Source organism: Aythya marila (assembly GCF_965140915.1).
Source record: "Aythya marila genome assembly, chromosome: 8".
NCBI classification, from domain to species: domain Eukaryota; kingdom Metazoa; phylum Chordata; class Aves; order Anseriformes; family Anatidae; genus Aythya; species Aythya marila.
This window is the reverse complement of record NC_139049.1, coordinates 17695771-17720836: the sequence shown is the minus strand read 5'-3', so window position 1 is coordinate 17720836 and position 25066 is coordinate 17695771. Positions and strand designations below refer to the sequence as shown.

Here is a 25066-nt window from a genome sequence, read left to right as displayed (position 1 = left end):
CAACTTCTGTCCCAAGTGTGGTTCCACACAGGTCCTAGCTTTTAGAGCCTGCACTTTGGGCTTTCCACATCTCATCAAGTAGAGGGGTGGGTCTGTAATCTTTGTTCACTGGGAAAACGTACCGGAGGGAGCATAAGGACTGCAGGAGCAGAACATGCAAACATAAGAACAAAATATACTAAATAAAATTACTCTGTCATAGAGAGGGGAAACGAACCTCACGAGAAAGAACTGCTAGTCTTCCAGAGCTGGGACTTCACACCAACCGAGCATCAACCACGCTGTTCTCTTCTCACTTGCTGCATTTCACAATTGCATGGCAAAACTACTAACCCCCACAATACCGTACAAGGAGTCAGCATCACATCTTGCATATTGCCTTTGTGCTTGCTTTGAAATTTTTATGTCCCTGTTCTTCTAGCAGAAAAAGAACCCCAGATACCATGCATGAAAATATCAATGATAAAAACACAGGTTCCTTTAAGTGCAACCAGGAGGGCTCACAGATAAGATACATGAGCATAACTATTTGATATCTGGGTGGAAAACTAAAATACCAACATCCTTCTTCATGAGTCCTCGCACAGCAGGGCTGCTGCTGCCCACCCGTGCCTGCAGCGCTGCGTTTGAGGTGCTCCGTCTGTCATGCACCCTGCAACAAGCAGCGAAGGGGCTGCCAGCGGTGGGGTTACCCGGGGATGGGAAGCGTGGCACGGGGCAGTTTGCTGCAGCTGCTGCTGCCGCCAAAAGGAGCACTTGTCAAACTACAGCTTTAGGCCTGGAAGAAATGCCTCTTGTACTCGGCGCAGTTATTTACAAGTGCCTGGTGGAGGCAGCCACTGTGGTATCAGGGGTGCACATAAAATCTTCCCTACCAATGAAGGCAACACAGTGAAGACACAGTTTACGCTTCCTTGAGTGCTGCATCACAAGAAACAAAACAAAAGTAAGAGCATGCAGAAAAGGGGCTGCTGTAACTGCACCACCCCCTGCGGTGGGACGCAGCAGCTCGCATGGCCATCAGTGAGCAGGGAAGCTGATGAGGAGGGAGCACCAACACCTTCCTCACACAGGGACAGCCCAGCCAGTAATTAACTCTAGCAGGGCTGTGCCCCAGGAACCTCTGTATGCTATACAGAAGCTACCAGGGAGCCCCAGCAGGGCTGCAGGGCCGCCAGTGGGCACCTTCTGGCTAGCAGGCCCAGCTCCCTGCTCCAGCTGGGAAGCCCTGCACAGCTTGTCTCCTGTTTGATCTCTGCATGTGCAGCACCCAGCACCCAACGAGGCAATGCTGGGTCTGTGGTTTTACCAACTCTGCCTCATGCCTGTTTTTCATGTAGGCATGTCCCTGTTTTCACCTTCACGTTTGTTTTCTCCATGTAACACACCCACATAGAAAACAGCACATAGAAACGTCAAGGGGCCACAGAGAAAGCAGCAAATACAGCTCACTTTGGAGGTACCTGTAAATGCACTTCAGGTCACAAACAACTGAACTACACAGAACTGCAGTGAGACTTGGTATCCAGAAAATACAGATCTAGCCAACAAAGCCATACAATGAGCACCTATCTGTGTTATCCAGTAGAGACCAAACACCAAGAAACTGAGCAGATGGCATCCAGTGCACTATGACCTCCCCACACCCCCTCCAAAAAAAGGTCTACATACACAATTTATATTGGAAAACATCCTGGAAGACCCCAAGGCACCGCTCACATAAGCAACTTTATCTGTCCTGAAGTGCAGCCACTTACCAGATGGAATGCAGCAGCCATCCAGGACAAAATGTTACACAAGCTTTTGTAAGGTTTTTGTTTACTGGACAGAAGGAAGACTTGTAAAGGTAGGGCGCACAGGTTTGCGCAGATGGAAATCTGGCTAGGATATAGGCACTAACAACCTCGTGCTGAATGCAGCCAGAGTTTTAGTAAGAGGAGTGACAAGACTCTGCTATACGCACCAGTAGAAGTCAGCAGGGCAGGCCAGCCACATTCTGAGAGCACCTGTCCCACAGGAGGCCAAAAAGATAGCCGTGGGTTTGCAGACTCAAAGCAGCTGATTCTCCAAAGCTACTGAGCTTCTTGAGCATCTCATACCAAACGGGTTAGATCTAAATTGGCTCGTAAAATCTAACATCATCAGACATTTAAGATAGCACAGCTATAAAATCAGCAAGCTGTTTATGAGGACTTTAAATAAGAGAGTAGGTTTTACTTGTGCTGCAGTGAAACGATCCCATTAAAACCAACATGGATGCCCAAGCACAGCTGAAAGCAGAAGCAACAGGCAGCTTTCACAGTCATTTCTTCCTCCTCCTTGTGGCTGAAATGGGATGCCAGGAAGAAAGTGGCAATGTGATTTTCAAAACACTTTTGCTTTCTCCGCAAGCTGGGATCACGCTGGAACCAGCCAGCTCCCAGCGCAGTGTGGCAATTTGTTCTCCAAACCAGGACTCGCTCTCCTCCCTCACTTCTATCCCTGTTTCTCAGGCAGGTTATTTTTAACTTGCTCTCATTTGTCACGCAACCCCACCAACAGCTGTACTGATGCAACTGATGCAAAAAGCAGTCCAATGCAAAAGGACGAGACAAATATGAGGACTTCTGTGCCAGTTAAAGAAAAATCCCGTTTCTATCACAAGCAGGAGGCAACCAGTCCAGAAAGACTTTACTTTGCTCCAAAGGTAGGCAAAGCACTAGTGGATTTCCACACTTTATCACTCTGTTAATTTACCTGCCAAAAAGCCCACTAGGTTAGGATAGGCTGCAGAAGTTAGTGGTGGGAAGATCAGGCCAAGGCAGTGGAATTTTGCTTCCAAAACAACAACAACAAAATATGTCACAGCATGCAGAGCCAAGGAGGGCAAGAAGCACAGGCAGTGAAAGCATCATTACAGCTATGGCACTGTCCAAGGGGTTGCTGAGACCAGCAGGACACGGCATGAGCACGTTTCTGTTGTCAGTTCACAGAGACAGGCAGCAAAACACCTATCCCTGTCTTTTCCAGGTTTCACGTGTCATCTGCAACTCCCCTTTCAGTTTCAGTATTTATTTGGAGTTGGTTTTGCTGCCACTTCTTGTTTGTCCCGCATACATGTGACTTCCTTCCATCTCACCACAAATTTCCACCAAATAAAACCATATGCACTGCCATAGCAACATCCTAATACAAACACAGGGTAATCTTTGTCCGCTGAAGTACACAGTTGTGTTTTTTTCTCCCTCTCATTAAGAGAACCTGCATCCGCATACAGTTTAACTGAATGTCATAGCAACAACACAAACACAAATTCAAGATATTTTTTCTTTGGAGGGAGGAAGAATAAATGTTTTCAGGAAAAGTGTGTGGGACTTGAGAAAGCAGAATGAGATGTTTGTGACCAAGCAGGGCCTGACGTTACATCATCACAGCTGTATATTTACTCTCTGAGAGCCTGCTCTGACAAGGTGCGATGCATTCCCAGCTCCTACAGATGTCAACAGAGCACAGCCCTAGCTGGCAGGGCAGGGCCCGAACCACAGCTGTCCTTGTGCTCAATGCAGAGGTTGGGCTTCCTATCAGCACTAAGCCTGGACATTTCTGCACTTTTTTAGTCTAGAAAGGGTGATCTGCACTGTGAGCAGGTTTACTCCTAACACAAAGTAAATCCACCCTGCTTTACTGAAGCAACAACTTTTGGTTAGCTCGCTAGCCCTGACTGCCTCTAAGAGCTAGGGCAGCAACTCTTTTTGCAGCATGATCCTCTTTTCCTCTACAAATCAACAATCCCTAAAGTGGAATAAATACGGTAAAGCCTAGCATTCAGATGTGTTCATTCAAAACCTTGCTGTCATACTGACAGGCAGTTGTTTACCCATGACAGTTCCCTAGCTTGTGCCTCATCCCCCCAGGAAGCTGTACAAAAAAGGAAAAGACCAAGTTCTCTCCTAGGACTGACTCAAGCCCAGCTCTCAGCTATTGCTATGCTCTTAGCTAGGCTCTATTTTTGTCCCTTAGTTTGTGAAAAGGATGACTTCATTACTTTTTTTTTTTTTTTTTTTTTTTTTTTTTACTAGCACGTTCATTCAGTACAAGAGCCTTTACTCTTTGCTTTGTAAGCTGCTGGTCCTTCAGTTCAAGCACGCTGTTAGAGTTCAGGGTTTGAAACCTGAACAGTCTAAACATTAAAAGTGCTGTAACAACGCTGCACACAGGGCTTGTTCCTTCTCTGACAACTCGTTTATAGAGGAAAACAAATGAGTAAGCATAGTAGGCATAGAATCAAGCACTCAGCGCAAGCTGGTGCTGAAGGATGAAGATTAAAACAACAGCACGGGTTTCTCATTCACAGGCATCATCTGCGCTGAATCAAGTCAGCGGCCTGTACTGGGATGCCAGTACAATGCGATTATGAGAGGATGTTTTCAGAATGGACTCAACTGAAGTCTTCCAGGCATCCTCAGCCCCGTGTCTTAAGTTTCATGTGCTTGACCGGAATTTTAAAAATATGGCTTTTTAAGGTGTATTTTCTTTCCTCAGTTTACGATATGAGATGCTCATTCTGGGTTAAATCACTCAGAGGAATTAAGAACTTCTCCTAACCATCTGTGAAAGTACTAACAGCCAAAGACTGCATCAGCTGTGATTAGATCCCTAACCTCAGTATTGTTACCAGTTATGACTGCTGCAGGACCTGCACTAGCCAGCTACCATCAGTGAGACAGTGCTGTTAGCCCAAGACCATCACTTCGATTCATTTTTATATACAAATTATTCAACAAGTTTTGCTAAGTTAAATATTTGAATTCCACCTTGGCTTGCTTTTGATGAATTGCCACCACTCAGACCAGGGTGACTGTTACAACACTAAATAAAACTCACTAGACAGCAACCTGGGAATGAATGGGAAACACACCTAGTAACAAGGCCTTTCACTCTCAATTTGTCTGAGATCTGAATGATGGCTCACAGCTTTGTTTGGTAAATCTCCTTTCTGGTAACAACTACAGGAACAACCTTTAAAAATTTTCAGAACCTTCTTTAAGGTAGGAAAAGATTTACATCTAGAGGATAGATTTAACAGCATCTTCATTTAAAAACAAACCAGGGTTGTGGTTTTGACTCCCACAAGAGCTTAAATTAGATTTCTACAAGAAAACACAATGCAGGGAAACACTCAGTCAATTAATGAAAGCCTCCAAGAGAGCAGGAAAGTAATGCAAATCCCTTTGATTACAAATGCATGTTCCTCAGCTGCAGCACAACCTCACGCACACGCAGAGCAGCGTTAGTATCTGCGGCACTCTCATCTCCACCGCATGCTCTGACTCCGGGCAGAACTACCACGCTTTTACTCCAGATGAAACAGTTCTTAGCAAATGAACTGTGGCAGTTTTGCTGTTCTGCTCTTCTATGGGTGTTAATATGAATGGGTTCAATGCTGGTTTAAAGTAATTTGCGACTACCAAGTGAGCATGCAGTAATCACTGATTAGGAAAAGCTTATTCACTGTCACTGAACTGAAAAAATATGAAAGCAACACCTACAGCTAGGAACTGTGGTCCTTTAAAGAGGGTTAAGAAAACAAACATTGCAATGAGAGGTGAGCAGAAAACTAACAATGATTAAAAAAGAAAATAGAGCACAGGTGGCTACTGACAGGCAAGTACAAAGATTTCCCTGTTTTATTACAGATTGCAAAACAGATGAAGGAGAAGGCATACAAAATCACCGTGAGGAGAAGCAGCATGTCACTACCAAGGTCTGATGCTCTTTCCAAACTTCGTTGGTTGGATGTTGCTGCAAACAATTTATTAATGATAATTTGTTTGCAAAAGCGTGAAAAAATAACTTCTACAACCTTGAACATCTCAGCAATCCTCTCCAAGCAGTATGGCTGGCCAGGAACGGACAAGCTGGCGCCCTGGAGTCTGGATTGAGCGCCTGAAAGCCTGAGCCCTTCACTGCTGTCACAGCCTTGTGTGACCTCAACAGGCAACTTCACTGCTTTGTGCTATCTTTCTATCATGTCAGCCCTGGCAGGAAGAGCACTTGTGACCGACAAACCACCTTCACGGGAGTTTGCGGTCAAAACACCAAGCTCTGCACTCAAGTGGCTGACCGGCGTGCATCCCGTGCCGCCAGCTTTGGTCATGAAGGTGATAATCTCCAGCAGCAGACAGAGCAGGGCAACAAGGAGCTGGCGGAGCTGTTTACTGAGCTGAGTAACCACGTGCTTAGGATTTTACAAACACTGACTTGCAGCTAGACCTTAGGTGAACCATAGCCCCCGCCACAAACTAATCCCAGATGCCTGGGCTGACTCCCGAGACTCGTGAGGGCTCCGAGGGGCTCACCCACCCACCCATCTGCCACTCACAGCCGTGCCCTCCGATTCCTCCAGCCAGCCCCACAGGCATGGGGGGCTCGAACCAGACACCTCCACAAGTGTTGGGGATCGTGGAGTCCTCTATCGGCAGTTAGCAACAGATTGCTGTCATTGGTAGCTGATACAGTACAGGAGTTTTCTGTTTTGTCTTTATTTGCTTTTAAGTAGGTAAGTTCAGCTGATATGCCAGTAAACATTTGCAGTATCTGGCTTCAGTAGGTAAAGCAGTAACACAGGATTACTAGATGCACAACATCAGCACTGTTTAGAAGATCAATACGTTAGCACTAGTGACACTCCATGCATCTATTTTTATTTATTTTTTAAACCAATGCTAATTTAGAAGATGAGGGTAGAAGATTAACATGCCGTGCATAAAACATGGCTCAGCTTGGTCCTTTCTTGATATACTAAGCAAGATACAACCAAACAAGAAAAAGATACTGCACTGGACATCCAAAATGCCACCAAAAATTAAAGTCAGAAAACTTTAAGAAAATTAAAACCAAAAAGTAAAGTAAGATCATGTGCAGCAGCTCAACATGACAAAGAACTAACCTAAAAGAAAACTGATCTGATGAAACATCAGATTTTTTTCAGTAAGTTGAAGCATAATGGCACATATCCATTGATGAATGCAAATACGGAATAAGATATTTATGGTCAGACAAATCAGACGTTGAGATACTAGGATAAAAGGAAAAAATATATTGTTGAAATGAACTTGGAAACTTTAAATCTGGGTTACTCTGTTTAGTGAAGATACATGGATAAAAGGGTGCTATGCAATAATACCAGATTTCTCTTGAACCATTAGTTGCCCACCTCTTTATTTACATACCTAAACATGCACTACTAAATCCAAAGTTAGGGAGGCAGCTTGGAAGTGCTGCCTTTAGTGAAGCAAGCCAAACCAAACCCCAGAGAAATCTGTTGTATTAAAAAGATTTAATTAAATTTAAAAAAAAATATATAAAAGGCTCATCCCACCCTCTTCTCACAAAGAACTGTCATGAACTCTCCCGAATTTCCCCTTCTTCCTCAGATGAAAGGGACGAACTTTCACTGTCCGAGTCCTCTGCAGATTCGCTGGCATCTGAGGGTGAAGGACACAAACAAAACAACAAGCAGTTAGTCTCAGCAATGCCGTTTCCCCCTTTTCCAGCTTGCTCAAACAGAAGCAGTGTTTTGAATCTTCTTTTCCTTTTCATCAGAGTTTCCTTGAGGACAGTTATTTCCTAACAAGTCTCAAAATGTAGGATACGGCCCTGCGAAGTACTTTGTTGCTGAAGGAGAAAGCAAGACAATGTTTAGGATCTCTTAATTTTTAAAAAATCTTGGTCTCTCGGTCAGGTAGGTAAGCAGAATGTTTATTCCATACAAGGCTCTTCCTCTTCATCCACTGAGAATTTCAAATTGTTGTCCTGGTTTGTTTTAAATGCTGTTTTCTGGGTTGCTACATATGTGTATTACAACTGCAGTGAATTATAGGTCATTAGCAGCACTGTTAGCATTTCTGTTAAGATGGGGAGCTATTGAGAAATTCTGAACAGAAAATTAAGATGCGGCACATATGTGCTCCTTCCACATATTCCCGCATCCCAAAGATGGTGTCAAGCTGCATGAATCCATGAGCTAAGGCTGAGGAGGCTAAAGCTTCACAGTAACGTGTGCTTTAGGACAGGCTACTGCATTCTGTTGAGATCACATCATGAAGCACTCATTTCCCAAACCGGTCTTCAGCCATACATCCTGAGACTCCTTCCTTAACGAGCATCGACCCCTGTCACCTCGTGGTGAGGTCACCAAATGCCGCTGGTCGGTGGCACTTGAGCAGCACAAAAATAAACCATAGCAAAGTAGGCACATGACTCGCACACTGCTCTCATTGATATTTTCAGTGTTTGATCTGACCACAAATTTAAAGGAGATTTTGAGCATTTAGTGTCAGATGCTCAATTAAAGAAACACTACCAGAAGGGAGCTGGTGAAGCATTGCTACTGTCCTGTCAAGCTCAGTTCTACATCTGGCAAGCACGGGTAGTACATAGGACACAGTGTGCACCTGTACAGTTTCAATGGAATTTGTTCAAGAAAATAGAAGGATTTCACCCAGAAACATCAGAGGTCACATTTTGTCTATATTAAATCTAGTGTATAATCAATGAACATTTATATGCCAGATATGTACCGAGTAATGCACAAAGTAAGGATTGTTTTTGCCTCTAAGTCTTGTGAAAACTTCTGTAATCCCCTCCTATCTTCAGCCATGACTGACCCTGCCTGCTGGAATCGGCACACCTGTATTTTTTGCTATAAGCAAGTCAAGCATCAAAACATCCCATAAAAGAATGTGGCCATCTCCTGACTCACCATGAAGGTCAGCAGACCAATGTTAGCTCTAGTTTAGTTCGTTAAGTTTTGTTTGACAGGTATTAGAGATTGTCTTCACTCAAAAAGAACATGCTTTTACAGTCATAATGGCATTGCCTATAAATTAAGATTGTCCAGTCCCTCTCACCATAAAGCTGTCCGCAGTTTACTGATAATGTAAAATTAAACTCCTGGTCTAAATTGTTCAGTGCTGGTTACCTTCCTTCACTGGAATATTTTTTGGAAGTTTCAGCCAAAATACTTCAGCCATTTCTGAGAATGAGGACAGGAAAAATGGGTTTTTCCCTCACTAACTTCTAGCAGCCTCCCTTAGCAGGCGTCCAGTTCTAGCTCTTCCCTAGTCTTTCAGAGTAATAGCTCATTGTGGGGGTGAGGGTGACGTACTCGGTGAAGAAGCTGGACTGCAAGGAACATGCCAAATGCTGCAGCAGTAAGGTGGCTTCTGGGGAGATGAGCAGGCTAGCTCTCTCCTGTTAGAGTGTACTTCTCCCTGGCCATGCTGGAGGTGAACCCATGACTTCCACTCTTAGCAGTTATCTGTGAACGTAACTGGTAAAGCAAGCTAAGCGTTGTTTGTTTCTCCTTTTTTTCTGTAAGGCTCTTTACAGCACGCAAGAGAAGAGTTTGATGACTGTGACACACTTCTACAAAAGTGTTTTTTTGTCTTCAAGTGGAGTAACAGCACTGAAAGGCCCTCCCATTTTTAAGTTCTGAGCATGCTTTTCCTGAAACAATCTGGAGGACTGGAAACTTGGCGAATTCAACTCCAGAAAATAACATGCTTGTTTGCAAAGCCCAGTCTATGCTAAATGCCTAAATGCGCAGTCAAGAGAGAGCAATGAAAATGTTCAGTGCTTGGCTTCCATACATAAAAGAAACACAAATGGGAAGTGGGAAAGCGTACAAATACACACTCAACATCTTTAATATTCCTACAGTAAAGACTTTATAAAAACATACAATTTGCAATATTTTGCAGGTCACGATTCATTCTTTTCCTATTCATTTAGGAGTACCTATTATCATTATATATCTTTATATAATATCTATATATTACATATATAGATATATATTACTTAACCAAAGTACCAGAAATATAATTGGTTTTGTGAAGTCAACTTTCAGATGTGCAATTTTTGTTGGCCTGTTAGTAAAGTAATATCCTTCACAATTCAAACCCTAAAGCTTTAGGGAGAAAAAAGACAAAAAATGTAATAAAAGGAAAGAAAAAAAAAAGATTGGAAAGACTCAGAAGGCTTTTTTTTTTTTTTCCTTTTCAGTATATAAACCTATTGAAATAGTTGGCTTTTTATTTACTTTCCAAAATTCTCTTACAGCAAGTATTAAGTAAGGAAGGAAAGGACCATGCTACTTCAACGTGAACAACGTACTTCACCCCCTTCACAAGAATGTAAATGAACGCTCCTACTCTTATGCAAGTGAAGTGAATTGGCACTGAAGAGTATTTTGGATATGATGAGCTATGGCCAAATCGAAACTTACATGTATCCAAATGAAGAGACATTACTCCCCTGCATTATACAAGTATCCCTACTTTGCATTTTAACGTATTGGGAATATTTAGACAAGCACGGTATGAAGACTGTGCAGCTCTTATATACGTAACTATACATGTTTTATTTCAGTTACTCTGTCTTCAGTTTGCTTCCAGACAATTTGTTGAAGATGGCTGCATATGAATCTCAAAAAGATCACCTGATTATAAACTGTCTTCACCCCTCTTACCTCCAACCTCCCTTTAAGTGTGAAGAGATGCTGTATGGCAATTTCTCTTTGCTCTCGTTACATCCTATTTTTGCCATTAGCTATAAAATCTTCCTGTCACAAACAAAACACCACAACAAAGAGCTATGAACCTGATTTTTATGGAATCTAAAGAAACAATTACCAAAGATAAAGAAAATGTAATGGTTCCCCAAAGCTGCAATAGCTGCCAGTGTTCCCCGAATACCAGCTCCAGGGATGACAGCTAACTGAATGATGCCTGCAGTAGAGGAAGGTCACTGTCTTGAGGACACACGCTTGTGTCCCTGTACCAGCTATCAGCACTTCCAGTTGCTCTCAGCTCCCTTCCCTTCGCCCCTCTGCCCTGTGGTCCTACAGGGCCAGCCTGTATCTGCAGCAGCATGACCTCAAAATACGGTTGTTCAGTCAACGGATCTGTAACTACCCCCTTAGAAGGACAGCCTCCCTGCCAGCTCAGGAGGCGGTAATGACAACCACGCTACTCAGATGGAGTTTGAGTCAATCAGTCCTAATTCCCTCCTGACATCCAAATCATTGGGGCAGGGCTGACTACTGAAGCCAAGGGACCCTGATCAAGAAACAATGGACAAACTAAAGGTATCTCATATCTTCGTCCTGTAGCACATCTGCAAGTACTCCCAGGGCAAACATCAGGAGATGCAGTTGCTCAGACAAGACTACGATCTTATCTCCTGGCATGGTGTCCCCTCTCCTGCAATATACAGCACAAGAAACGTCCGCATACGGCTCCTTGACAGCAGATTGCTCCAGCGGATCACTTAGTGAAATCCAGCCAGAACATCAGAGACCCAGGGAGATTTGCTATCACTGGTATGATATTTTTAGTCTCAGATTTACTCAGTTTAATTATATACATACAGAGCCATGATTAGGTTGCTGCAATGAAATAGCCACAGCAAACCTATTTCGAAGCTTTTCCTCAGAAACCTGTAAAAATAACAGGCGGGCCCATCACTGAAAAGTATGTTCTTTGACAACTATAGTTACTAGCTGGGGACTAAGGGACAAGGAACTGGCTCCCTCTATCAGCAGCTGCAGAAAGCAAAGCTTTTATATGGAAATGCAGAAATACAGAAAGTGAAGCCTTTGTATTAGGGAGTAAGATGGTACTTTCCAAAAAGACAACAGTGCTTTTAACCCACCCAAAAAGCTTCTTTGCCATTACAATTTCTAATGACCACCATCTAATTCAGAATTATTTGACCAATTTTAGGAGTTATGCTGGGAAATCACGGACAAAGATTCCCTTTTCTGTAGCAGGCTTACTTACAACTAATCTCCCTCTGACAGCTTGACTTTTTAGAAACAAGCAACTCTGTCCAACTGCTCTGTACAAAATTTAGCACAAATCTGAAGAATTGTTTTACCTTCGTGGCTAAAACTATACAAAAACAGATGAAGTACCAGTAAACAATGTTAGGAGAAATACATACAGTAACACTAAAGTTAACATCAACCAGAAGATTTAAGACAACGTTCATAACAGTTTGATATAAATCTTTTAGAGTCTGAGAGAAATATAAGACATACTGTGCATTCCTGGCATCAACAATGGGTGTATCCTTAATTATTGTTTATTCAACTAAAATATCTAAGTATAGAATAACAGGAAATAAATATATGCTTACCTTGGCCAAGAACCACCATGTCCTTCTTCAATTTTTTTAAGACAACAAATAACGTTGGGTACTCAATTATTACTTTGTTTTTCAAATTTTCTAGGAGGCTTCTACTGGCATCCAATTCATTGTACCTTAAAAATAACAGGAAAGTTTATTTTGGGTTTTAAAACTACTGAGGACATAATGTACAGTTTCTAAAAACAGCTTCTTGCAGTTCACAGGATTTTCAGATGATATAATGTTTAGAAGAACTCTCTTATGATTCAAATTACGTATCTGGCCTTATTATCCAACTACATCTTTTTAAACCCTCCTAACATCTAAGCTTAAGAACAAGACGAGAATGGAATTAGTTTCATTACAGGCCAAAATGTTTTCAGACCTTTTAATTAATATTTTTAACAAAATCAGAAATGGACATATGGATATCAAAATGGATATATTTACCAAAATCAGATTCTAAGCTGAAAATAAGACAACGTCCTGCTTGTTTTTTCCAATCACTCTCAGTATGTGCATAGTAAATGTATACGTTTGTTATTTTTCATGCTTATGACCTGTAATACTACAGATTTAATTTACATGCCTAGTAGTGTACCTTATCATGTTTTCATATGAGTTGTCACTTAAGTAATGCACGTTGGAAGCGCTTAGAGCTCCATTTTTGTAGGGCTTGGATACCCAGAACATACAACAATAAGCAATCATTTCTAGAAGGTGGTACAACATCCCTGTTTATGGCCGAGCAAAGCTCTGCTTACAGCACCACCTCCAAGAAACTCCCTACAGCTAAGGGTGCACCTGTGTGTGTTGCAGGAGGCAGGTGGCTCGATGCCCCTTCCCATGGAAGGGCTCCCTCCCCTTCACCCCGCAGGCTGAGGCCGGTTACACAGCCATATGTTATACAAATACAAAGTAAACTGAGCATTTTCTCCTAACCTGCAATGATATCCTAAAACTGTAATGTCCTCTCCCAGCTCTCTCATCAGAAGCCTGCACGTGGGATTTTGGGGAACAGAAGGGTGTTTCAAAGCCCTCTACAAGAGAAACTCTGCTGCTTTCACTTGATACAACCGCAGCATCCAACAAATGCTCTGATAGTATTACACTGCAATCTGAGTTATGCAATTCTTTCTGTAATCGGGATTATAAAATCACCACTAAGCTACTGTATCAGCTAAAGCCAAAGGAAGTTCAAAACCAAAATACACTGTGGGCAATGGGGGGAGTATTTCACACAGCTGCTTCACCTTCTCTGAGCAGTTACATATTATGCACTTGGACTTTCTTTCACCAAAAAAAAACAACAAAACAACCCTGGAGGGGTGAAGGAAATGTACACTTTATGATTTTCAGTAATGTACGATTAGGAACAGTACATCAGAGAAGTCGGCAGACAAGAAGAATATTGAAGGCAAAGCAGAATTTGAGTTCTTGGGATTTAAGGGAAACTTAGTTTGAGCAAAAACTATTTCTCTCTCGTATTTGACATCAATCATCATGAAAATATTTGGTTTCAAGTTTCTCTTAACCCAAAGTAATTATGATCTGTTCTTTCTGAAACCCTTTAGAAGGGATAACAGTATATTGCATTTCTCATTGAATGAATGCATTCATAACTCGGGGATTAAAACACATGAATAGAAACATATTTACTGCTTTATTTACAGTACTCTAAATGCAAAGCATGGCAATACCTTTCCTTTGGCAAGGACCTCAACACATTCTTTTCTGGTTAAGCAAACGTTTACCACCAAGAGGCTAAACTAATTCACATGCCACAATACACTTTCCATTATCTCATGTTTTAGACAAAACATCTCTAGTGTCCAGCTTGGCATAAGATAAAACATTTGTACTTAAAACTATTTTATGATAGTAAATTACTGAAGCGTTAGATCACTATAGTCAAAGCTTTATCTTTTTTTCTGTGTTTAGTAAATGGTACTGTTTGACAATGACAGAGAAAAAATCCCAAAGTTTAGTTCATAATCTGGTCTGTAAACTACAGGGAAAATATAGCAAAGGAGCTTAATGCCTCTCTTTTTCAAACTTCAGTGCTGTTAGTGTCTATTCTATCCAGAAGACCTCAGTCTACCACACTCCTTACTCAATATACAAGTACAAATTGATGTTTTCTGCTAATCCACCTGTCAATCTCTTCCTCAACTGTGCATGTTTAAAGACCTGAAAAGAAAACTAATACTTGTCATTCAATTTCAAATACAGGATGGCTCACAGAGCAAGGCTGACTTCAGGTTCTCTCTAAAGGACTTCATCATGAGAAAAACCTTCCTTTTTGTACCCCAGCAGCAGAACACAGCTGTACACCAGTGGGGAGAGCACCACAGGCCTCTGGCCAAAAATAACCGCCCTGTACAGCATTTCTAGAAATCCAAATGCACCCCAGTTTCAGTTTTTACTAGACCCGTTTGAAGAGCAACCAAGAAGCATGAATCCTAAAGAAATGGAATGGCTTCTTACAAGTCCTGTGACTGCTCAGCACCATGAGGAGCTGTAGGGAAGTGGTTTCACCATGGTCAGGGATGGTGTGATGAGAGCTTGGCGCAGATACTCCTTGATCATCATTTTACCTGCTAGTCCTGTATCACTAGCATCGCCTAGCCTGCTCAGCAAGAACCTACAGCACCTTTTTTCATGCCCATCCTCCAGCATGTAGTACAAGTTCAAACCTTGGTGTTCATCACAACCCTGAAGTGCACATTTGGTACGACACAAAGTAATGCATGGAGTTTTTCTTTTTTAAGTTGTGGTTAAGCATCCCGCTGCAGGGAAGCTATCCTGTTCTGGTACTGAACGCACGCTGTTTTCCCTCCTTGCCTCATTCAGCTTTCCAGTTCCTAAACTCGGCAGGACTTCTCATTGCACTCTTCTCTCTGACTCTTCCTTCCTCCCTGGTATTTACTTCTATTTACTGCCCCTTCCATACATTTCCTTAGTCTCCTCATCCTACACCCGCCGCCTAATACATTTTCCAGATTGTTATCTTGCCCCAGGCAAGGCTTTACGCCCATGTCATGAAGCAAGAAATGGGCCTGGATTTCTTCTTAATAAGAAGATTCCATTTATAAGGACCACAAAGAGACAATCTTGGCAGACAACAGCTTTTGGTTTTAGCTGGGATGAAATAACAATAACTGCTTTTTAAAGGACAAAAATTAAGCAGAATTTGCGTGCCAGCAGGCAGTTTAAAAGCCTACAAAAATTGAGACAATTGAGAAAATTTAACAAGATTCAGCAATCCCACATCAGTTCCCATATAATCTTTTACATTTACCCTATGAATTGCTTTGTTACCTTTCCCAAATGCTGAAATTCACATGGCTCTGCACTTCTGATATCATCTGTGAGTATCTGCACAGGCCAGTTTCACTATCTATAGTTATTCTGCTACCTTCCAGGAATTCAACAATTCGGCCTCCTAATCTGTCTCCCCCCCACAGGAATGCTCCATTAGGTCACTGCATCACAGCAACCTCCCTCAGATGGAGCCTACGGCTGTCATCGCAGTGGTGTAACTCGTCTCCACAGCTTCAGACAGCAGGAAATTCCCTGCTGATCAGGTTTTCCTGAATGTCATCAACAGGAACTTTGATTTTAATAATAAAGAAAAATCTGCAACCTGGAATTAAAGATAAGTTGTAACCATGTTACTTCTCTCATTTAGTCTTCTAGCTACTGGAAGAAAAGAGCAAAAAAGTTTTCCCAATCTAAAATTGCAAATATTAGTAAGATGCATGCTTGTGTAATGATGTTCATAGTTTTCCTGTGAGAGATATAAATTAAAGCTTTTACTCATATTTGAAACAAAGACATTTTTTCTTCCTAGAACTCAGTGGAAACATCTAGGTATTCAGTTGGCATAACTCAGATACAATAAATCATGGTATCTATTTCGGGCCTAATCTTAAAATCCACACTCAAACTTCTATTAAGTTATGGAAAGAAGGATTTCTCTCCCACACCCCAAAGTAAGGCAGGCAGCATTTTCCAGCTATCCGCGTTTCCCCAGAAGAGAGCAAAGACTGGGTACAGCATTTAAAGGCTCTCCCAAGCACTCCTTGTGAAGGGCTGCAGCATAGCAAAGATAATAACTAACAGATGGACTTCCATTCCTAAGTGGTGAATAACCTCGTCGTGTGGTTATGATTTGGTGAACATGGAAGTAGTGAAATTCAGTCTTGAATAGATATGAAAGGAGGCTTATATGGCAGAAAGTAAACACAACGTACCAAAACAACGCAGACTTTTAAAATTTAACTTTCTCACCAGAATTTTGACCATAAAAATCTGGAACATGGTGAATTTTGTTAGTCCTTATGTGTGAAAAAGAACTACAGAAACACAGTAAACAAAAAGGCAGTGTCTTTGAAAAAAAAAGAAAACAATAAAGGAAATTACTTGCTGTAACTCTTCCTTTGTAACGTAATTAATAACAGCAGCTGAAGAACACGGAAGTCTCTACTTTGCTTGACCACTCTTAGAGACAGGAGGGACCAACGAAGTTTAAGTTAATATTCTAATGCAAAAATTATAATACAGTTTACACAGATATTTTAAAACTTCTGAGGCTCCTCCTTCCACTTTTGCTTTATGGTTTCTCTCCCAGTGCAGGACGTCCACAGCCTGCCTTGACAAACACTCACTGACCTGTCAAAACACTCCCTACTGTTGAAACCTGCACAGCTTAACCTACACCAATGCAGAACAGATGCCTGACCAATCTCTTTTTGAATCATAGTCATTTTCACATTTTCAGCAACAGTTCCATCACTACACAGTCATTTTTCCTTTTTGTTTTTTTCTGAAAAAAAAGGAAAATTAGGACAAGCAACCTATTTTCAGCATTTGGCCCACCAGTCCCATTAGGATACAATTAACAAAGCAGAGGAAGACACGTTGCCAGCACACCAGGAAGGCATCTCAGACTGCATCACCACCTCCTCACTATACCTACACACTTCAAATGCATAAAGCCACTTCAGAGTAATGAGGAGACCACGACACTGCTCCTTTTCCTTGCTGTATCTCTACCCCAGACCATCTTCACACAAAGACCCTTTTAAGACAAGCAATAACAGGGACACTAACTGTCACCTAAATTAAAAGGCACCATAGTAGCTGTCCAGAAAGATTCATTGGTTTGTTCACTTTCACCCTAGCCAATATACAAAGCAGTTTATGGAAAGAAGAGATAAGCAACGTAAGAGTACAAGTATGTTACTGCAGAAGCACAAAGGCTGTCCTTGTCTAAACCTCTTGAGAATGAGGCAATTGCATGAAGGAAAAAAACAACAACAACAAAAAAAAAACAACACAGCGAAAGTTCTTTAATGACAACCATGGAAAAAAATATCAATTCATGGCAAACAACGCAGATAAGGCATCTGTTGCAACAACTAAGTGGACAGAGCATTAGGCGAGATGTGGTAAAAGGACTCACGATGCAAAACAACAATCTAAAGATTAACTCAAGTACAAACCATAATGAATCTTTTAGTTATTGGAGAAAATACAACAAAACAAACAGGAGGAAAATATGAAGCTGACTAATGTCATTTTCTTGGATTCAGAAGAATTTGGTTCAAAGAATACAGAAATAGTGATACTGAATTTCAAGAAAGCAAATATTTTCCCCATCTCCTAAGACGTAATGAAAACAAATAATAAAATCCAGCAACAAGTAAAGATACTATGGTTCAAGTGCATCACCACAAGCAGTCCTTGATATGTACAAAAATTTGCCATGGAGCTTCACAGACTAATAAGAGCTTAAGGTTTACAAATCTAAGTTGTGCAGTGCAGATACATTGTAAAAGGGTACTCTGCGATCGTATGCTGCTGCTACATGCCCAAGATAAAGAAGCAAACCAGCCTAATGAGTTAATGATAGCCAGAAGGCTAAAGGGAAAATGAAATTGCACAAGGGAAAAGTTATTAGAAAGAGAGTGGGTTTAATACTGAAGACGAATTCCTGAAGTTTCAAAACCTGCAAAGATATTAGTGGCATCTCAAGTACAAGCAAAAGCTGTGGGTGGTTCCCCAAAAATCCAGGGAAGTTGAGTTCTGTAACTCGTGCCATAAACAAAATACTGGCATGTTCATGGAGGAAAAGTAAATGTCAGAGGTCTGCTTTACAGTCCTTCTGTTACACTGCCCCATGAAACATTACTGCAAGGAGTCTTAGAGGTGTGGGGCAGGTGTTACAAAGGAGTAACAAAGGACATGAAAAATTCTGATATAGCAATTTCAGAAAACTAAGAGGTCAAATCTCTTAGACAACTTAATGCAAGTCAGCAGTGCACTGACAAAATTAACAGAAATATAAAGCTGATGAGAAATTACCCTTTGTATGTTGGCAATAAGTTTCTTATTACATTTGAGCTAGTCTAATGAACTGCTACTTCAGAAACCATAGTTGATACTTCTGTAATTTGGGATCCCTTGATATCAAATTCTAAGTTTTCCGATTTAGCTCCCATGAAGACAGCCTGAACACCTCTAACCCTCTGCACTAAGTTTTGGAAATGTATCCACAAACTTACACTTATTTGCATGGAAACCACAACACAACAAACCTTCCATTAAGGGGTTACTAACGCTTTACAATGAAAAGGAAAAGCTATGAAATAAAGAAAACAAATTATTTTCTTGGCAAACAAGCAGGAAGGTCAATTCCCTCTTTGGCGGGGTCGAAACAATCAGTCCTCGCTCATTTCCGTCAGGAAAGCGAAAAAACAGAGGGATTCCCCTTTGGCAGCATCACAAGGAAATAACAGGATCTCGCCTTTCCCACTGGAGCACAGAGAGGTTCCCCTTTCCTCCGCCTCTGTGAAAACACCGAGGGGTGAGTTGCCATTTTTCACAGCGCTGTGGCTTCCAAGTTCAGTCTGTCACTTTGACTGCTCTCAAACACAAACAAGTTTGTATCTTTGCTTCTAGAAGCGTTTTACTCCAGCCTCCCTGTGCTGCCTGGTCCCCAAACCTGAGAAACTCGTCTGGCTTCAAGTCAGAGCCCCACCGTGCCTCTTCCTTCCAAGGCAGAGCTGAACGTACTCCAGGGCATTGCCTCTCTCCCCTTCTGGAAGACACTGAAGAGCAACCCAGGTAGCTACAGCTGAATTAAACCCTCAGTATGTCTCACAGCACGATACTTAAGCTAGGCTGCATCAGGACAAATGGTTTGAACGTTTTCTCCAGTCTACAACCCACCTTCAGCAAGTCCGTCCCCTAGCTGAGGGGCGGTGTTTTATTCAACAGGAGGTTTCAGTCTGCAGTTGTCCCTCGGGCTCTGTGGCCTGTCTCCTTGCCTTTAGGTATGCCCTAGGTGTGCATGGTGAACAGTGCTCAAACTTCAGTGAAGGCTTTTTCCACACCATACATATGTTACATGTTACGGCCATATGCACAAGTTCCTCTCTCCCCCCAGAAGAGGTGGTTCTGGAAACCCATTCCTAGATGAACACTTGCTCAGAGAAAGGTGAGAAAATCGGCTTGAACATATGCTGGGCACATTGCTCCCATGCTAATAAGCCTAGTTATGATGCAGAAAAGAAGCTATGGTGTACACTTTTCCTCATCTTTCACAATTTGGGGTCTGCCTACTTGCTTTGAAGGCATGAAGGCTCTGAAGGTCTTTAAGCCTGCCTGTGGTGCCTGCAGATCACCACCAGATGACTAGACAGGGCAAACCACTCGGGTGAAGCCAACACCAACACTTTTATTGTTATCTTATCCTCCACTTCTTTACTTACTCACACATTTTTCCTCTGTAAGTGGTCTGGACCTAACTTGCCGCAACAGACTGCAGAATTTTTGAGCAGAGAGAGCAATTTCAAATAAATCTTTGTGCAATAGATGTCTCAGCCTGAGACTCTCTAGCTGGGATACTCCAGAAATCCTAATGCAATACCATTAATTATAAAACAGTTCATCCAAAAGAATTCAGCATGGGTTACAAAATGCTGGATTGTTACTTTAAAAAACAGGCCCATACTGGTTCATAAAGGAATTCTTTTCAGGAAAAGAAAAAATGAATGATTGCTCAAGATAGTAAGATGGACAAATTCTGTTTTCTTTGGAATCATCCCAAAAATCTTCTCAAAGGTCAAGTAATTATAGTCAACCGTCATAAACGTTTAGCTATGCATGCTACAGATTCACATCATACGTACTTTTTATAGTCAGCAATGACTAGTTTTCTGCTTTCCTTTTATGTTGTGTAAGATGATTTCGATTAAGAACATAAGTAGAAAGGAAGGAAAACTGACTACTTTTTACAGTAAAAGTTGCACATCCTGGAATCTGTTACTCTCCATCATTTTTGTCAGCAAAGAGACCGCTGTTCAGAGAAAGAGGGAGCAAGTGAAAGATGACACTGAAATGGCTGAGTAACAAACCTGGGAAGACGAAAGCGACCTATAAGAAGACATAGCAAAGTATTTAGGAAGAAAATCAAAAGTTTTAATAAAAAACAAAACCCAACACTCTGGGAAAAGACAGCAGCAAGTAATACACAGGAGCACTGTGTTTAAGAAACAGACTACAGGACAAATTTGATTTCCCCTTGAACAGGACAAAGTAGCCAGAGCCTGACTAGAGTTGTGCAGTGAAGAATAACTATTGTAAGCTAACTCTCTGCCTTTGTAAAGCAGGCAGAGCTGCTTTTGTGCCAGCTGCTGTGAGCTTGAGAAGAGTAATGAATTCTACTGTCAATCTTCTGCTGGCATAGGCTAAAGCCAGCCTGGGGTCTGTTCCAACTCATGCCAAGGCCAGCAGTTCAGCCAGGGATTTGTATCCGTAATTCCTGTCTCATGTATACCAAGCACTACATAAACATGAAGAGAAATTGCTTCCTAAGTAAGGCTAGGGAATATTAAATAAACCACCCCACACTTTTCAACACTTGCAAAAAATGCAGAGGAAGAAATAATGCCTGAGAAGGGCCCATTCCAGCCTTTTGTTCTGCTAGATGAATGAAGTAGTAGTTTTGAAATGAGTTCTTAACACGATGATAAAAACTGATCTGTGCACCACACTGGCAGCACTGATTTTTTTAAGCAACCAAATCACCTATGAAAAAGCAGAAAGCAACAACTGTAAGCTCTACTGGTTTCACATGAAGTTATTCACAAATGATAATGCAGAAGGAATTGCCCTAGAAAGACGGTATGAAAAATTAACACAATCCAAGGAAGACACTGACACTTGACATTTGAGGCTCTGATGTGTTTAAAGATAGCAGTATTTGATACTCCTGTAATCACTGACAAAATATCAGGTATAACAGACTTTAAAAAAAAAAAACACAAAACACAAATAAACAAACAAACAACAATAAAAATAATCAGTTCTATGTAAGTTTTACATTTAAAAAGATTTGATTCCATTGCATTTATATTACTCTTGGAATTCCAAGGCAATTTTCTAAAAGTCTGTTGGCACACATGCACTGAAGCAAAAAGGACTGACTTCATCTTCCTAAATCTATTACTGTGACTACTGCGACCTACTAATGTGATCTAACCCGCAGATGCTGAAAAACAATGGACTACAAAAGAAAATTCTCTTTGAGCACAGAACTCAGTCATCCAAGGAAATAACTCTCATTTCTGCCAGCTGATCTTGAGACAGGGATGTGCTCCAACATTACTAACATCATCCAGGCTTCTGGGAAGCAACTGCACTGGATCAGTTGAAGCAAAATAAGCGTTCACCACCATAAAGCAATGACATTTAGTAGAGGAGAGCCTCTGATACTTGTTTAGCAAATTTTCTTCCCAGTGGTCCACAAGAATTAAGTGGCAACCATGCCAGTATTCTCATGTGTACCAGCCAATATCACCACACAAAGCGAGAAGCCCCCTGATGCTGGAACCAGTACAAGAATGCTTTGGGTATTTTTGGCTTTCTGAGTAATTGAGGCATGAGCTATACCAGTACCACTGATACAAACACCAATGCTACAACCGATCCCATACATCAACACCCCTGTGTGGTGTGGCTGGTTTACAACAGGAAAGCTAGACTTCCTTGGAGGACATCGTCCCCCAAAAGTAGTGGGCTTTTGCAAGGCTTCTAAGGCCAAGCAGCCTCAATTTTCCACACATCTAAATGTTCTGGCAGTGCCTCCAAAGTGTTCTACAATGCCGAAACAATGTTTACATGTCATTCTGAATACACTAATGGTCAAAGAAGAAAAATGACCTATAAAGGACCTAACAATGTTGTTTAAGAAGGCATTATTTTTAATTCCATTAAACTAAACAAGTGTGTCTAAAGACAGACAACTATGTCAACTAGCTTCATGTAAGATGTTATGAACCCAGTAAGAGAGACCTTTATTTAATAGTCTCAGAAAGAAAAACATCTACTGTAATCCTAGGCTTTTGCAGTTCATTCTCATGTAGAAATAAGATCATCTTCTATGATAAGCAAGTGTAAGTAATGATGCCATTAAAATCTACAGTCACAAAACCCCCCAAAACTCTGGCCACTAACTAAGCTGTAACAAATATCAAGGATCTGCTGGATTTCGGACTTTTGTTTGTTTTTGCTTTTTTTTTGGTTACACAAAACCTAATAAGGCAATTCTCAGGAACAGAAGAAAAAGAAGGTGTATTTCCCAAACCAGACTGTATAATTTGGCAGTTGCATTTTTTCTTTCCTTAGTGGAAAAAGCAATGCTCTTACCATATGAAGTCACTTTGAAGGCATCCCAAATAAAGGACTGAAGACAGTCAGGACATTAATTTATCCTGAAGAAAGAAAAGACTATTTTATAAAAGAATGTAGACTGTAAAAATCATCCAAGAGGCAGCAGCTAAACCTTTCTTGGAATATTTTCAGCCAAGGACAGAATGGACACCAACTAAATATTGCGTAACAGGTGATAGAGGCGAGCACCACAGAACGGAAAACTATTATAACAACCCATTCAAATGCAGATTTTTTCCAAACCAAAGTTTTAAAGAAAGAAGAGTTGTGTAACACCCATGTTTTTAAACCCTCCTTCACAAGACTCCTTATAAAGTAAGTGCAATTACATGACGAGACTATCGAGTAGTGTAACGGGTGTAGTGCCATGGAGCACTAGGTGACAGATGCGGACAAGAGGACACGAGGGGAGATCACGCTTTAGGTTGCTCTGAACAACTGCAGGGTGCTACCAGCTCAAACTGAAAGCAATTCTTACAAGCTGCCTGTAGAGTAGAGAAGAGCTAGAGATCAGGATGAGGAACAACAACAACAGCAACCCACAAGAGCTTATCACAGATGGGAGAGTTCACTAAGAACTGTCACCAGGGATTACAAAAAGCACCTAGTGGGGAGAAAGCCAGCACCATGCTGCGTGGCAGCTCTCCGTGAGAACCACACAACAATGCACAACTGCTGCACAATGCACAAGTTCTGCACAATTCCTGTGACGAAGCAGAAATCTATTCTGTGTGGATAATTTATACTTCTGGATAAAGAAAAAAAGCCTCCTCCTCGCCCCCCCTCTTTCCCTCCATCCCCAATTTAAAGCATTCTGCAAAGGACTTCCAAAACTGAAAGGACTGTTTGCTGTAAAATACAGAAAACAGACATAACTAAACCACAAATTCCTGTTTCATAAACATTTGCAGGAAATACTAAAATCCTTCTGTAACATACTTAAAACTAGCAGACTAACGTTTTATAACCCGTAATAATCCTACTTAGATGTTCTCTGAAACACCACTGCACTGACTCAGTAATACATAATCCCAGCTATGAAAAGTATTTTTCTCAAATGGTTCTGCTAAGCCTAAAACCAACATCCACTCAAACAAATACATTTTTACAGCCTTCCTACTAACCCACTACTTATGGAGAAGTAATTTCTCTGGTGGACCAGAGGAAGTGCTGGATAACAGAGTATTTATGTAGACTTGCATGATTCGTAGACTACACCAACCGCATTCCTCCAGGCTGCTGTCCCGAGTGACAAAGAGGAACAAAGAGGGTTCTGCCCTACAGAAGCACACAGCCTAAAACCAGGCAGAGGAGGTGGCACAGGATGAGTGAGCTCACAGTGGCACCACTGACTTCACAAACTAGCAGCTCCCCACTAAGACAGAAGCTGGTCTGTATCAACAGCAAGTATCAAGCATTCCCACTGCAGCCCCAGGTACTGATTTTTTACTATGAGACAACGCGCACCCTAATTAATTTAACGGTGGGGAGCCCAAAGGAGACAAAATCAAAATAAATTCTCCCTTAACTATAATGCAACTGCAGTAAAAGCTTAAATTCCCTCTGAGAGCCTTTGTCACAACAACTCTGCTAGCATAACTACACCAAGAGCCTGCTGGCAGAGCCCCAGCTCATGTTGATAGAAGATGCTTTTCTGCTGAGCTGGCAGTCCCATCATGTCAAACCAACTTTGTCCTTTCCTTTCAGAAGCAGGATTTTCTTTCAGTGTGCTACTTCCGTGACCTGCCCACGCTGCCACAGCTGGGCCTGCTCTACTGACAAGGAGATGTATTTCTTATCCAAAAGACTTCTTGTTAACTTCCTACAGTTCTTCTTAAAATGTACAATTCACTGATTAAATACTAATTACTATAACTTTGATATTGGAAAACAAAGATGATTCTGGAAGTACAGGGTGAAACTCCAATTTCAGGCTAGTTATATTTATTTTGCAGATAGCACAACTTCTGCGATTCTTCTAAAAAGCTTCATGAAAAAGGGTTTTCTCTCAACAAACACATGAGCTAAGGAAGCATTATACCAATTTCAGAAGATGAAAATGGTTAAGTAACAAAAGGAACCAAGGAGCAAGAGAAATTGTCCACTTGATATTAAATTGGTTTCCTTCTCAAGCTTTCTACGCTACTATCCTACA

General features: G+C 41.4%; 1 protein-coding gene across 1 annotated transcript in view; it reads right to left on the bottom strand.

The window, feature by feature from the left end:
- Positions 1–7183: 7183 nt before the first annotated feature.
- Positions 7184–25066, bottom strand: part of ZNHIT6 (zinc finger HIT-type containing 6) — a 32996-nt gene continuing 15113 nt past the window's right edge. The window contains exons 9-10 of the mRNA XM_082766562.1: positions 12181–12305; positions 7184–7466 (exon numbers count right to left, since the gene is read on the bottom strand). Coding sequence (XP_082622688.1) covers positions 7381–7466; positions 12181–12305 — 211 coding nt within the window. The 3' untranslated portion in view covers positions 7184–7380. The remainder of the gene's footprint in view (positions 7467–12180; positions 12306–25066) is intronic.